The sequence below is a fragment of the Porites lutea genome, chromosome 5, assembly GCF_958299795.1.
Source record: "Porites lutea chromosome 5, jaPorLute2.1, whole genome shotgun sequence".
Lineage (NCBI taxonomy): Eukaryota > Metazoa > Cnidaria > Anthozoa > Scleractinia > Poritidae > Porites > Porites lutea.
The window spans coordinates 31,349,042-31,364,682 of record NC_133205.1 but is presented as its reverse complement, the minus strand read 5'-3'; the positions used below and the strand labels follow the sequence as shown (position 1 = coordinate 31,364,682).

Sequence of the window (15,641 nt, the reverse complement as noted above, 5' to 3'; positions counted from 1 at the left end):
CTGAAAATAGCCTTTTTTAAAGACTGTTTAATTGCCATGATTTGTTGTCACCAAAGGAATGCAAAATGTATCGGCTGGAAAGTGATTTAACAACCGGGGCCATCTTGCCAAAGGAATTAGTATAGTATATGCCAATCAAATATTAGCAGGGAATTTTTTCCAAACTGTCGTGTGTTTTTCAATATTTATGTGCTAAACACAGAGCTAAACTTACACCTGAAGTAAACGAATCATTTCCTTGGTATGCTACAGTTTTTTCTTGCTTCATTCTTTTTAGCTGACATGGAGCAAAGACCTGGGAATTCATATGTGATAGTCAACCCCCCACCAGAGTTTGAGTTGAAGGCAGGCGATATCATGTAAGTAGTCGAGGCTGCGACGATAAGAGAACTGACACCAGTATGGTCAAAACGGTGCATGATTACGGCGGCTTGATAGAGGTGGCTAACTATTAGAGGTTTAATTTATTCTTTTCTATAGTTGTGTCGGGACTTTATCACTGGCCACTTAATGGAGAATCAACTGGTTTACCCTGGTCTAATGTTATAAAAGTGACGAGAACCTCAGTCCATTTTTCCAACTTAGCCCAAATAGGTTCTTATAGAAATGGTATTTAGTGGGATTTTAGGCTACTCAGGTTCTTAAATAGGTTCTTAATTTGATAGGGGCATTTCGCAGAATTTCCCACTTGCGATGGAGAGAGATTCCGCACACGCTGGTTCAACAATCGAGGACTGTATACTTTCGTACAAATCTGACTTTATTCTTCCTAATTCAACATTACACGTTCCGTTCTACGATCAATTTCAATCTAACTAAATTCTACAAAAATGCTGCGTATATTAGCTAAGGAAGTCCACACCCAGATGCGTAATTCCGGCGTGGTCACAATAATCAAATGCGGTCCAAGTTCTTTGCTCACGTTTAACATCGATTCGTGGGCACTAATTTCAACTAATTTCCTATTAAGCGTGGGTTTACTTGACAATCATGGTGCTAATCCTTATGTGCGGTTACGCTAGTAATACCCGATTAAATACAACATTGATTAATTCTAATTATCTTATCCCACGATATTTCCTGTTACAATCTAAACATCTGTTTTAGCGGTGGCGAGATAATGGCTTATTTTATCAACTACTGAAAATTTAATGAAATAAGAAAATACAATCATAAGCATTCTAACGTTTCACAACACTCTCCCCCCTTTGACTCGTCTACGAGTCAAGCATTAAGTTAGTTTTCCAACGCGCATCTGCTGCTGCAGCGCGTCTAGGGTTGCGCCTAAGGTTTTTTGTACCCTCTTTTACACTTTCCCGCGGCGCTTCGGGTAGAATCTCGGTTTGCACTTCTATGGGGTAGAGTTTCTGAACGGGTCTAGACATACGCGAGGGCTTTCCCTTGGCAATGACTCGAATGTTTGCCCCCCTTACCACATTATCGTTTCCCTTGATAAGACTCTCAATAACTGCTAATCTCCACTCTCCACGCCTCTTACTCTCGTCGTACACTGTGACTACATCACCTATCTGTACAGACCTCGGGTCTTTACTTACCTTGGTCCGATGGAACTCGCGTAAGTCAGTTAAGTACTCACGCCTCCACCGATTCCAAAAATGCGCTAATCTAACGCTCAAATACCTGAATCTCCTAGTGTATCTACTCTCACCTTCTTCTTCGTCCTCCACGATTTCATCTGGCACTGTTTTAATTCTTCTTCCGAAAATCAAATGCGACGGGGTAAGAACTTCCTCGCCCGCTTCATCATACTCGTAAGTTAAGGGCCGGGAGTTTAAAGTCCCCTCTACTTCGATCAACACAGTAAACAATTCGTCAAAGGTCAGTCTTGCGTTACCTAACACCTTTCTCAAACAACGCTTAACACATCCAACCATTCTTTCAAAAAACCCTCCCCACCAAGGTGCTCTCTCTAAGTTGAACTTCCATTCGATCATTTTGCCGGACAATTCGTTAGCGACTTCTGGGTGATTGAAAAGGTTCTTGAGAGCTTTATCAGCGGCTTTGAAGGTTTTGGCGTTGTCAGATATAATTAAAACTGGTGTCCCTCGTCTCCCTGCAAATCGCCGCAAAGCCCGGATAAACGCTCCCGTTGACAAATCTTCTACAAGTTCCAAGTGAATTGCTCGCGTCACGCAACACGAGAATAACGCGATGTACACCTTTTTCATTGTCGTGGTTCGCTCTTTGACGTAAAGCGGCCCTGCGAAATCAACTCCTACCTTTGAAAACGCCGGCGCTTCCGTGACTCGAAATTCTGGTAACGCTGCACTGCGCGGTGTACTATAAGCTTTCCCTTCTAACTTTCTACAGACTACACATTTACTAATGACCTTCTTCACGTGTTGTCGGCCTTTCGGAACCCAAAACTTTGATCTTAGCTCTGCGAGTGTTTCTCTCACGCCGCCGTGAAGCACTCTCTCGTGACATTCTTCGATTGTTTTTGTTGTGTAGGCGTGATCTTTCGGCAAGATAATTGGTTTCTGTGCTTCTACTTCTAAGTCTGAATGCTCTAACCTTCCGAAACATCTTAGAACGCCTCCGACCGTCTCTAGGCCTAACACCCTTTCTAAATTCGGAAAATTTTTCTGGCGCTTCAAACCTTGCTGGGCTGCTTTTACCCATTCGTTTTCAGCGTTGATCAACTCTTCCCTCGTCAACCTACCTTTTCTCTTCGCACATCTTGGTTTCGAATTTTGGACGAAACGTAACACCCATGCTGTCACTCTGAGCAGTTTTCTCAAAGTACCATGTCGCTCAATATCTACTACCTTTGCAACAGAGGCTGAGTCTTGTACGTCTACAATCATTACCGTCGACGTCTTTTTCATTTCTTCTTGGCTCTCTGACGTAGAGGTGATTGCCTGGCTTGTTGGCCAACTGCTCTCTTCTTGAGTCAACCAAGGTGGTCCCTTCCACCACAGTTCCTCATCTTTCAGTTTGGAACCCAGCGCTCCTCTTGAACCAATGTCCGCAGGATTGTCTTCTCCCGGGCAGTGTCTCCATTCATCTTTAGCTGAAAGCTTGAGGACCTCGTTCACCCTGTGTCTCACAAATTGTTTCCACTCCCCCCTGTTTTGAATCCAGCAGATTGCCGTTTTACTGTCTAACCAGTATCTGGTACCGTTAAGGGTCACTTGTTCTTCTAGGGCATTCTTCACCGTGCTCATTAACTGGGCAAGAATTCTCGCGGACATAAGCTCTAGTCTGGGGATAGTCAGTTCCTTTAGTGGTGCCACTCTCGACCTCGAAGTCAACAATCTTACGTGAACTCCGTCCCACGTTCGGTAAACAAAGTAAACAACAGCGCAGTACGCTTTGTTACTCGCATCGCCGAAACCATGCAAGTAACACTCAAGCACCTCTTGTTTTAAACTATCGTAAACGCACCTACTAATCGCGATCCCTTTAATCTTAGACAAATCTAAAACCCAATCGTTCCATTTCTTTTTAGCTTCGCCATTGAGCTCATCATCCCAGCCTATACTATCCCGACACAACTCTTGGAACAACATTTTCATGCACACAATGACGGGACTTATAATTCCTAGAGGGTCAAACATGCTGGCCAAAACACTTAGCAAGTTCCGCTTAGTCGGTGGGATTTCTTGTGCTTTTGCCACAATCTTCTCGAAGTTGAAGTGGATAACATCATTCTCAAAATCCCACGGAAGGCCCAAAACCTTAGGACGTTTTTTACTCACCTCCGATCCTAGCGTGAACTTCGCGAAAGATTCCTCTTCGGTTGTCACGCTTGCGTTTTCTGGTTTCCGGTTCTCATCTTGCTCAATTAAATCTTTCAACGCCTTGTCGTTAGTCATCCACTTACGCAATTTGAACCCTCCACTCGCTAGCCTATTTTTGGACTTCTCGTACAACGTGAAGGCTTTAGCAGTGTTGTCCTCGCCAGTCACCAGGTCGTCTACGTAAAAGCTTTCGATCATTCTTCTCACAAATTCTGGATCTTCATCTTTAAATTTCGAGATATGGTGTCTAAGCGTGGCATTCAGAAGGAAAGGAGACGCGTTTAAACCAAACACTACACGACAAAAACGATACACGACAATCTCGCTTGAGGGGTCACTCACGTCATCTAGCCACAAAAACCTCAGGAAATCTCTGTCTTCCTTATCCACCTCAATGTTCAAAAACGCCTTTTCTATATCGCCAATCAGTGCTACCCTTTTCTCTCTAAACCTCAACAATATGTCGAACAGCAATGGGGTAAGAGACGGTCCTTTGTGTAAACAGTCGTTCAATGATGCGCTTTCCTTACCTGATTTTGCTGACGCGTCATACACCACTCTCAGTTTGGTTGTGCTGGCTTCTTTGCGTATGACGGCCAAATGTGGGATATAATGGACTCTATCCGCCTTTCCTGATTCTTCCACTCTTTCTATCACTCCTGAAGCTAACTGTTCTTTGATAACTGAGTCATACTCCCTCAACACTTCTGGCTCTTTCCTAAGCTTTCTTACCTGTCCTTTCATGCGTGACAAACTCAATTCGTAATTACTGTCTAAAACATCACGCCCTTCCTTCCACGGCAGCTTTACTGAATACCTCTTTCCGTTGAACGTAATGTTGTCTACAAATTCCTCGTACACTCCGTCATTCTCTGTTATTCCTAACGTTTCTAAATCCCAAAGAACCTGAACATCTCGCTCTAACCTTCCTGGAACTGTACTATCTCTTCCTATAATATTTACACTAACTGCTCGCTCTCTATCTGTCGACTGACTAGACTCTAAGGGACCAGAAACAACCCATCCCAATTGCGTTTCTATGGCTACGGGTTCCCCTACACCTCCCCGAACAACATTGCCAGTTTGAAAACTCCACAAATAATCTGCCCCGATGAGGACATCTATTTCTAACTGATCTTTGTGTTGGCAAACATCAGAGAGCCATATGTTTGCCAAATGAGGGTAGTTCCCACGCACTAATTCCAGATGCTCGTTCTGAACTCTCGAGATTTCGGGAACAACAAAAGCTTCGACATAAATTGCGTTCCCTCCCCCTACTGGGGTCAAATGCATTCCGACTACGTCCCTCAAGTTTGAACCCGCTGCTCGCTGCCCAAAGGTGTTGACAGCGAGCCACTCTTTCCGGAGAGTTTCTAAACTAAACATTCGCGCCACGTGCGCCGTAACAAAAGACGTGTGACTAGCGGTATCAAAAAGCACTCTTATTCGCGCGTTGCCCTTCCCTGCTACTTGAGCTTGTGCCGTTTGTAAAGCAACACTATTCCCGGTCTCTATGTGCATACTATTGCCCACTGACTCAACGTTACTTGGTTCATTTTCTGACGCTCCCCCCTCCCCTGGGGATTCGGCACTACAAATAGACGAATGATGTTTCCTTTTACAAAACTTACAAGTTAAATTAGCTCTACAGTCTTTAGAAAGATGTCCCTTTCGAATACAACTAAAACAACGACCAAACTTAATTAGTAATTGCTTACGCTCGCTGACGTTCTTGACTTTTTGGCAATCCTCGTGTTTGTGTCCTCCTAAGCAAAACGCACAGTTCTGATAATTCGCCTGTTTTCCAGTGTGCATGGTGTGTTTCTTTTTCACTGATTCGTCACGAGAGCTCCTCGCGTGTCGTGCGCTTCTGTTGTACTCCTCTCGCAGCTCGACCTCGTGGCCCAGGACGTCCAACAACTGCTCCAGGTTCCATTCGTGATGGTCCTCTCCCCTTGTGATGGTCAAACGGAGCTGCTCTGGTAGTTTTTCCAACAGCGACGGCACCACGATGGCGGAGTAGGTCTCTTGGTCTACGCCAAGCGCTTCCAATGCCCGGTACTTTGTCTCGGCAACGTCATACATTGTCCTCAATCGCTGTGTGTCTCGTTCTCCGTAAATTGGCTCCAAGTTCAACAAGTCGTTTATGTATGTTCTCTGGATAACTTTCTGTTTACCGTAACGTTTCTTTAGAAGTTGTATCGCGGCTTTGTAGTTCGCTGAAGTGAGGGAAAATCCTGCGATCGCCGACCGCGCTGGCTCGATCAGGAGGCCTCGCAAATAGGAGAATTTATCTATTTCGGCCAATGTCTCGTTTCGGTCGATAGCGCTTTCAAAGGAGTCCCAAAACTCCTGCCATTCGCTGATGTTTCCCCCAAACTTGCGTACCTCGAGTTTCGGCAATTTCGCTCGAACTGTAGCAGTCTGCGGGACCGGCCATGGATTGAATGGAGCTTGATTGGCGTGCAAATCTGCGGAGGGGCTAGGCAGCGACGGTGGTACATTCGTAACGTTAGCAACATTCGCGGTTACAATCTTTTCTATTGCAGACAAACGCATCTTTACGTCAAACTTTAACGTGTTGGTGTCCATCAACTCTGTAGACAAATCTTCGTCGGTCAACTCTTCATCTGCCTCCATCAGAGCTAAAATTTGATCGCTCAGGGTTGTGACTTTCTGTAGCTGTTCTTGTAGCGATTCTTTCCACTGAGCCAGTTCATCCTTTCTTTCTGGGGAGTAATCGGCAAGGCATTCGTCCACTTTATTCAAGGCGTGCTTCAAGTAACTCTTGTGGCCCGATCTTGACTTTTTCTTGTTTTTCAGCTCACTCATCTTCGTTCACTATCCGGCTCGAAGGACCAGGTTTCGCAGAATTTCCCACTTGCGATGGAGAGAGATTCCGCACACGCTGGTTCAACAATCGAGGACTGTATACTTTCGTACAAATCTGACTTTATTCTTCCTAATTCAACATTACACGTTCCGTTCTACGATCAATTTCAATCTAACTAAATTCTACAAAAATGCTGCGTATATTAGCTAAGGAAGTCCACACCCAGATGCGTAATTCCGGCGTGGTCACAATAATCAAATGCGGTCCAAGTTCTTTGCTCACGTTTAACATCGATTCGTGGGCACTAATTTCAACTAATTTCCTATTAAGCGTGGGTTTACTTGACAATCATGGTGCTAATCCTTATGTGCGGTTACGCTAGTAATACCCGATTAAATACAACATTGATTAATTCTAATTATCTTATCCCACGATATTTCCTGTTACAATCTAAACATCTGTTTTAGCGGTGGCGAGATAATGGCTTATTTTATCAACTACTGAAAATTTAATGAAATAAGAAAATACAATCATAAGCATTCTAACGTTTCACAACAGGGCATTAGCGATCAGCACAGATAACTACTGCAGGGCATGTGTGATATGGAATATATTGCTGTATTAATTAATTATTTAGAAAACAGTTTAGATGATAACCATACAGTAAATTTATCTTTCCAAAGTACTAGCATGTCTTTCATGCTGCAGTGTCCATAAAATGCTGTTACATTTTTGATCCTTTGAATCTTACTGACTGAAACCTAGACTAAAATTTTTTTCCTCTATTTTCATCTGTTTCATTTTTGTAAAATAAGAACCTATGAAAAATTTTAGGCTAAATAGGTTGTTATAAAAAGGGGGTTTAAAATGAAAATTTTAGCCTAACAGGTTGTTAAATTTTAGGTTCGTATACGCGGGTTTTCACTGTATTAAGGATCATGTGCATTATCCTGAATGAGCATTTAACAAAAAGATTCCATGTTTCCGTGCGTCTGTTCAGTGACAGATCACAGATGACGTCAAAATGTAGTGAAACAATGAAGTGGTGCACGAGCTGCAGGCGAGTGTGTCACTGATGTTTGTCACATTTTGACGTCTTCTGTGATCTGTTACTAGGAAGCTTTAGCATCGACGACAGCAACGGCAGCGAAAACGTCAGTTTTAAAATGAATTCCCGTCCAATTTGCTGAAAATGGCAAGTGTAGGCGAATTTCCCTGGAGTTGATTTCTTGAGGACCGCACTCAAGTTTAGAAAGAGAAAAAGAGATTCGTCGACGCTTGTTTACGTTCTCCATAAAACTTGTACATTTTCACGTCGTAGTCGTGTAAGGACGGTAAAGAAATGTACACAAAAGCGTGATGCACGTGCAAAGTTGTTGTTTTGTATAATAAACCTATTGCTTTTTTGACGTCCTGGTTGCCGTCGCCGTCGTCGTTGCTAAAGCTCCCTACTGAACAAACACACGGCAACGTAGAATCTATTTGTTTTATACAATGATCAGAAAAGTACAAAGACCGATACACATACCTGCATCGTGCCGCTTGACTGTTCGAGGATTTGTGCTAGTTTAGGCATTTTTAATCCCAAACGCTACGTTTCGTCTCGGCTTTTTCTTTCCTTCTTTATCTTACTAACTTGTATACAGTTCTTGGAAAAGTTTGAACGTCTTCACTTGCTCAAAGCAGAATTATGGCGAAAACATTTTGCAAAGCAGCAAGTCTGTCAGCTTTTGTCGTAGCGATGACTTATGATGGCAACTGTTGTGAAGATTTCTTGCAGTTTAGGCGTTCTCAAGTTGAGAACTCTTTCTGTCTCCGTTTCTCCATTTTTCTTTGTAAACAGTTCCAGCCAAACTTTTTAGGAGGCTTTCACTTGCTTAATCCGAAATTATGTCACGAACATTTTCAAAACCGCGCGCCATGTTGAACAAAACAAAGAAAACAAGTTGCCCGTGAGGTCATCCATGTGTCTGGACTCTAACAGATCATGGGCAACCACCAATCATAACACGCATAGCATTCAAATCATTGTATCGAGAGTTAATAAGTCTGTTTAGATCTATGAATCAATGCATTCATCATTCCACATTGTTGAACATAGCCTGATCTGTCGCTCTCGAGACTAGTAGTACGCCATTTATCTTACCCTTTTGCCTCTGTCTGAATCTCATCTCTAACACAATCCCATCATTATACCAAGGCGCGTTTGAATGTAGCGTGACTGTTCATGTTCTTACTGGAGCCACTTCATCAAACCTCATAATTTTTCCAAAACTAAACTAGCGAGCAGCATTCTGCAAACTGACTTCTTCATGTGCATGGAGGTAAAGGTAATTTTTTTGCAGCCCGAAGAGAACGAACATGATTAAAGAAAACTCAAGGAGCTCTCTCTGCTGTTGGACTTTATACAGAGACCAATTTCAAGGGGCAGGAAGAGTTACAGTTCAACTTAATCTCCAAAAGAACAGTTTGCGATCATAAGATTTAGTGGTCGCTTACGAAAAGAGAGAAGAGGTCCCAACACATCTAATAATAGTAGAAAATTAATGAAATTAATTGTTTAAGCTACTTATAATGGTTCCATGTTGTCACTAAAAGTTCTTGTTATACTTTGACCGGCGTAGTTCATTCAGCGAACAGAGATCACGTCAGGTGTCAAGTAGTCGCTTAAAAGACGATGGAAAGTAATAAAACCGTCACGCCAATTAAGTGGTCGCAGTCGCTTATGAGAGGTGATCTTTTAACGAAAAGTGCTGATGATAGGAATTTGATTTGGAAAATTTTGGTGTTTGGAAAGAAAGTCGCTTATGGGAGGTAGTCGCTTGTGAGAGGTGGTCGCACATGGAGGTTCGACTTAATAATATTGAAGAACAAAAGTTAAAGGGCTCCCTTAAGCTTGTTCGAACTCTTACATTGAAAATCTTTTCAGGGTTGTCACTAAGATTTCAAGTTGCCGGGTATTTGTTGTTTATAGCCGGGGAAGTCGCAAGCAGTAATGGACGCCCCAAACCCCCCCCTCCCCCCCCGAAGAGGTTTTTGAAGTGCAACTTCTACCATTTTTCGAAAGGCATTACCGCCCCAAAAAAGCCATCTTCGCCAGGAGCCGACAGCTATAATTAAGTGTTTTATGATGATCACGTCTCTATTAAAGAAAACTACAACATTCTGAGACACTAAAATAATAAGTTTTTACTTTACGTAAAGGCTCGTTGGAGGGTTTTTTTAGTGGCCGACAAATGGGAATATACATGAAAGCACCGGTCTGAAAAAAATGACAGATAGGCACCTGTCACGTTATCTGCGCAGTCTTATCTTCACGAAGACAAGGCGCATGCTGGCCAGTGAAGTGTTAAATCACAACGATACTTGACATTAAATGTTAAAAGTGTGGAAAGGACAATTGATTCTAATTATGGTGCAAAGGAATCAAGATGCGCTGTAAAATCAATTGTAAATCCTCATTTAGTTATACGTAAGAACGAAACAACTTACGGAAAACAAAAGTAAAACTAATATTACAAATGAATTAACCCAAGGAGAAGCAGAAAGAAGACAAGCGGACGATGAATGTAGGAAAAAGCATCACAAACATTAGCCTCCCACGCAGGCGATTTTAGGGGAGCTCGTGTTTCGTCCCTCCCCACAAACGTTTGCTCAACCGAGAACAAGATTCCTTTCCCAAGCTTAGCCAATCACATTCTACTTTCCAAATTCTGGAAAGTTGACCTTGACCACAGGTTGACCCGATAATTACTCAATCTGCACGAAACACAAGGAAAGCTTTATGACCTCTAATAAATGTTAGACTCAGAGCGGCAAAAGTAAGATTTAGTCAGATTTTACAATACTCCGTGTACTGCATAACCTTAGCGAAGGAAAGAAAAGAAGGAAAAAGGTAACTCCAGGGTCACGTTTTTACACTACCACGAGGTTATGAGTCGTGTTTATCCTGTCAACACTTTTTTGACAACTGTTGATTGGTCACTTACCACGCGAATAAAACAATGGGAAGGGAATGTTGTTCTCGGTTGAGCAGGCGTTTGTTTGGAGGGACGAAATACGAGCTCCCCTGAAAAGGCCTGCGTGGGAGGCTACATAAACATGAGGTTACTATGGTTTGTTGAAAAATAAAAGTTTGATAAGGCTAAAACAAGCGTAACGTATGAAAAATCGCGTGATAAAAAAAGGCAAAACTAAACTGCACAACTGGTAACATTAGTGGTCTCGAATTTATGAACAAAACATCACTTAACATACGAAGAAAGTGACCTACGGAAAAGAGTTTAAAAGACAGGGCTAATTATCAACGACGCTGAAATGTCATAACGAGACTCAAGGAGAAGAATGCAAAAGTAATGCTAATGCTTAACTTCCCTTTTATATATAACTTCTTGGAAGTAGAACTGAGAGGATGTGATCATGACCTGCGGACAATGATCGAACATTTCCCGTTGACCATGCGTTATTTTATATACTCGATACCTAAAGCTAGATGTAGACCTGGTCACTTAAATGTCAATTTATTAACCATAGCAATCAGTCATAGTCTTCATATCCAAAGCCTTCATCATAATCCTCATTATCATCAACATCAGCGTCAGGGAGATTTAACGCTCGGATGAAGCCTCAACTTCTTGTGTGGTGTCAACAGAGATCTGCTCAGGTCTTTCATCGTGAACAAAGAGTGCAGATTCCTTTGCCACTTCTTCGACATTTTCAACACAAAACCGACACAAAGGTTGAAACTAGGGACTTTTAGCATCGACAAAGATGACGGCAGCGAAAACGTCACTTTTAAAATGAATTGGCGTTTTTTCTAACTTTGTCGCGTTTATGTCAATTCGCTGAAAATGGCTAATGTAGGCCAATTTCCCTGGAGTAGATTTCTTTGGGACCGCACTCAAGTTTAGAAAGAGAAAGAAAAGTTTGTCGTCGCTTGTTTACGTCGTCCATAAGAAGTGAAACTAGGCATTTTCACGTCGTAGTCGCGTGCAGTAACGGCAAAGAAATGTAGAAAAAGCGTGATGCACGTGCAAACTAGTTGTTTTGCTCAGTAAACCTATTGCTTTTTTGACGTTCTCGTTGCCGTCGCCGTAGTCGTTGCTAAAACTCCCTACTTACATATCGCGAACGGAGAGTTTTCGCGCGTGTGTAGTAGTACCAAATCTAAGTCAGATGTCTTTTTCCGACATTTCTTAGTTTTTGCACGCGAGTATTTCAAAACTACTTAAACCTGATGCAGATGAAACTTGCATTTAGTTTGATGGATAGTCTTTGTGTGTTTCAAAGGTGTGCTCTTTTGGTTTAATTTAACGACGAAAATAGCCGGGGGCCATGCTCTGAGTAGCCGGGGGAAATCCCCGGCCCCCGGCCCTTAGTGACAACCCTGTCTTTTTATTTCTCTTGTAGTTACCTGATTCGCCCATGCAATGCACATGAGGAGCAGAATTCAACAGATCCTGAGACTATGGTACCCAAGAGTGATACCGAAGACTTGCACCATACATCTCTGTAAATGAATTAAAACAGGTGTTCCACAGAAGAGTGTCCTTGCCGCGGCATTCTTTAGAGCAGGTGCTTCTAGGTTACGGAACCATACAATGCAACAAGCCGCCGAGTTGGTGTTTCACTCCAAACACAACAAGATAGAAGGAAGCTGAAAGCAGCTCTAAGAATAACAGCATGAGTTTGCTGTCATTACTTGCCAAAGAAACTAATACACAAAACGAAGAAAGATTCATTGGTTGAACACTTGCATGAAGAGTCCCTGTAGCTGGGTACTTTATTGTGCTGTAAGTGGAGAAGTCATTAAACAGCAAGATAATATGTGAAATAGAACTAGCCTCAAAGAAATACTCATGGTATGTCACGTGACTGGAAGTTTTTAACTGTGACATCATGGTTTTATCAGCGACCAACCGAGTCAGCATGTTTCACCAAATGCATGGGCCCTTTCTGTGACCAAGAATTGAGCTCAAATAAATAATAGAGATTTAATAATACTTCAATTAACAGTTATGCAACAGGATGCTGTGAAGCTCATGCGATCATGTTTAAGAATCAATTTTGTAAAATCCGTGATACTATAAACTACTTAGTCAGTAAAAATAACTTATTCTGTTTACAAAATGTTCAAAAATAGTTGAATTTGAGGTAAAACCAGTAAGGGGGAATACTTTAATCAACATCCTTGCATGTATCCTAGTGTCCTTAATCACTAGTGTAGTCCCCTTCTATTGAGTATTAGTTAACCTTTATGGCAAAATCAAATTAGAGATTATTGATCGCCTGACTGTGCTTGCTAGGTGCAGATCCAGAGGGGTTTACACTTCTGTTGAAAATGGTTAGTTTTTTGAGAAAGTAACATAATTAAATTGCCCTTTCTAGGGAACAGAATCCTACGCTGGGTGCCAGAGGGGTTTTTCTTTCTTAATTCTTTATCAAATCGTGTGCATAGTTATTTCACCCTAGGTATTGCGACAACGGACCTCTAGAGCCAGGGTAACAGAACCCAGATTGAACCTAAGTGAGTTCCTCCCTCTGGTCTGCTTTTGGCCTTTTTTGATGCAATTGTGTCTGCCTACTACTGGATTCACTGTTATTGTTCAATGCTTTATTTTTATGGCCAGGAGTTTCCATATTTTCTTCAGAGGATGTGAAGTTATCAGTAATTCAGGTTATACTGTATGTTTCTTCCAACCCTTACAAATTCCTTACAGTATTAAACAGCTAAATACTTTGAAAATTAGAACCACACTTAAGGACGGAAGTAAATTAGAAAAGGACAGGATGTTGCTACAGTTGACTGGCTGGGAGCTCTGAGAGTTTCCCTAAAATTTTGTCTTTTATTATGAATTCCCCTTGAAAAGGTAAACGTGGGTGCAATGAAACATGCCAGCCCAATGGGCCATTAAGTACCCTAACCCTAGGCTTCTGGATAGCGCGTTTTGTTGTTGCTAAATACTGCATAAACTTGTAGACTCCTGGGTCAAAATTATTCGAAGCCTCCCAGGATCAACTCAATAGAACTATTACAAGTGTATTGTATAAGTGTGGCAGTTGTTTTACAGTCTGGAAACATTAGCTTCACTCGTAAATTACACTTGCAAAGGTTTTATTGAATTGACCCCTGGGTTAATTGCAAACAGAGCATATTAACTGTCTTGCTGACTGAACCTGAATTTGCGCTAACCATCTGTCAAACAACTCGGCCCTGGAGAATGGAGTAACTATAGATTTTGTAATTAGTTTTTACTATTTATTGTTAGCCTTTAATATAACATTTTAAATAAGATGTTTATGGCCAGTTCTGCTACCTCAAAATCATAAATACTAGTTGAAAAATTGTTGACATTTTGAGGATTGTTTTATATTGAACGTATTGCTAGGCAAGAGGTGATGTTATTGTTAATAGCAGGAATAAAGCAGCTTAGAAATTTAAGTCAGACGTGTTTTGAAGAGAGTTCCTTTACTGTAACTAACGGTAAGTTTTGTGTAGTGACTTCAGATAAAATATATGCCACATCCTACTCGCAGATTACCTGGTTTTGGCTTCCACAACACCCCTTCTACTGGGTTTTCTTTAAGGGTAGGAGAAAAGAAGGGAATGCAGCCGTTTTCAACATCTCTTCGGCTGGGATTTACTTAGACAAAGTGGGACAAGAACGGAACGTGAATGTAGGTCCAAATGACAATTTGTTGCTCTCATCTGCAGTGGATTTTAACTAAAACTGTGGCATGAGGTTGGGCAAATTTTGCTGATCTTGGTGAATGCGAGAACCACGTTACAGATACATGTAGAGCGTTTTCACTCACGTGGCTAACATCTATCAGGGGCACCCAACGAGAATATAATTCAAAACCACATAAACATAGCATTGTTGAACGTACTTTAGTATTTAAACGGTAGATAAAGGCTTATTTTTATTCCCTAAAAATTTTTCATCTGTTCTGATTTCCTAGCTGAAAGTATAGTGATTCGAAAATTATAGGGATCAAAATTTACCTTTTCGAAAATTTCAGCCAGAAAAAAGGCTTCCGAAAATTCTAGGTGACCTTTTTAGGGTAAAAATCCGTTAAAAATGGGCAATTATACCACTTTTTAGATCTTCGAAAATCCTTGGAGAGGCAGGCAAGCGAGAAATTTTACAGGAAATGATCCGAAAATTCTAGATCTCAAATCGTCTTCCGAACAGATAATTTTCCGAAAATTGTCGTTGGGTGCCCCTGATCTATGCTATTTATTGGAACAATGGAAAGCGTTTACATAAGAAAAGAGTTCAACTCCCAGACGATTTTCTTGATACACCAATATGGCCGCTGTTGCATTGTTTTGGAACACCAATACCTATTATGGTAGCTCAACGTTGCGTCAGTCTGGTCCTGTTGTATCTTATTAGATAAATTTAGCCCTTTTTACCCCAGAGTGAATTGTGGAGTCTTCTCAGGTGGCTCTAATTTGGACGATATCGTGTACTTTCACATGGAAAATGGAATTTGGAAATTTTTTCGAACTTTGACTTTTACACAAAGGCAACCTCGTCCAAGGGGTCTTCTCGTTTTCCACTAAGGTTAAGCCAGCGACAGATGGTTAAACATTCGTTAATCATCAAATGTTGCAGCACTTGGTCAACAAAATGCTGAACAGAGTATCATCCCATGTTAAAAGTTGCTGAGCAAGTACTGTTAGTTTCTTCTGGATAAAAATGGCATGAAAATACTTATTTATTGAGTAGACATAATGAAGATTAAACTAACAAGTAAAGGGGAAACTTGGTCACATGGTGCAAATTGTTGTTTCCTGTTTGCAGGAAACATGATTCTTAATCTCTAATGTATAGGAATACGTATACGTATGTCAACACAGCTCACTATTGCTGTGAGGTAAACTAATCCAGTCTGCGTCGCCTGCAACTTGGCCTTGTGAAGGTCTTAAAAAAAGTCTCAAACTATTTCTACAGCTGGATATAAACCACTGATTTGTTGGAAGTTACAACAATTTGGTATGTCTTGAGTAAATTGCTCAGGCAGTTGGCTTGTCCCAA

At 41.5% G+C, this 15,641-nt stretch overlaps 3 protein-coding genes across 5 annotated transcripts in view; 1 reads left to right on the top strand and 2 right to left on the bottom strand.

The window, feature by feature from the left end:
• Nucleotides 1-14,038, top strand: part of LOC140939139 (potassium channel subfamily T member 1-like) — a 58,335-nt gene extending 44,297 nt beyond the window's left edge. For all 3 annotated transcript variants that reach the window (XM_073388700.1, XM_073388701.1, XM_073388702.1), the window contains 2 exons: nucleotides 278-359; nucleotides 12,007-14,038. In XM_073388700.1, coding sequence (XP_073244801.1) covers nucleotides 278-359; nucleotides 12,007-12,112 — 188 coding nt within the window. In that variant the 3' untranslated portion in view covers nucleotides 12,113-14,038. The remainder of the gene's footprint in view (nucleotides 1-277; nucleotides 360-12,006) is intronic.
• Nucleotides 740-5,262, bottom strand: LOC140939138 (uncharacterized). The gene has a single exon (XM_073388699.1). It carries the CDS (start codon nucleotides 5,148-5,150, stop codon nucleotides 1,218-1,220), a length of 3,933 nt encoding a protein of 1,310 aa, XP_073244800.1. The 5' UTR covers nucleotides 5,151-5,262; the 3' UTR covers nucleotides 740-1,217.
• LOC140936667 (uncharacterized) lies at nucleotides 5,231-7,150 on the bottom strand. The gene is made up of 2 exons (XM_073386159.1): nucleotides 5,298-7,150; nucleotides 5,231-5,239 (listed from the first exon to the last, which is right to left on the bottom strand). Exons 1-2 carry the CDS (start codon nucleotides 6,594-6,596, stop codon nucleotides 5,231-5,233), a joined length of 1,308 nt encoding a protein of 435 aa, XP_073242260.1. The 5' UTR covers nucleotides 6,597-7,150.
• Nucleotides 14,039-15,641: the final 1,603 nt, after the last annotated feature.

Excerpts from the sequence above, each read along its gene's own strand:
- LOC140939138 (XM_073388699.1), bottom strand. The coding sequence starts at position 5,150 with ATGTTTAGTTTAGAAACTCTCCGGAAAGAGTGGCTCGCTGTCAACACC.
- LOC140936667 (XM_073386159.1), bottom strand. The coding sequence starts at position 6,596 with ATGAGTGAGCTGAAAAACAAGAAAAAGTCAAGATCGGGCCACAAGAGT.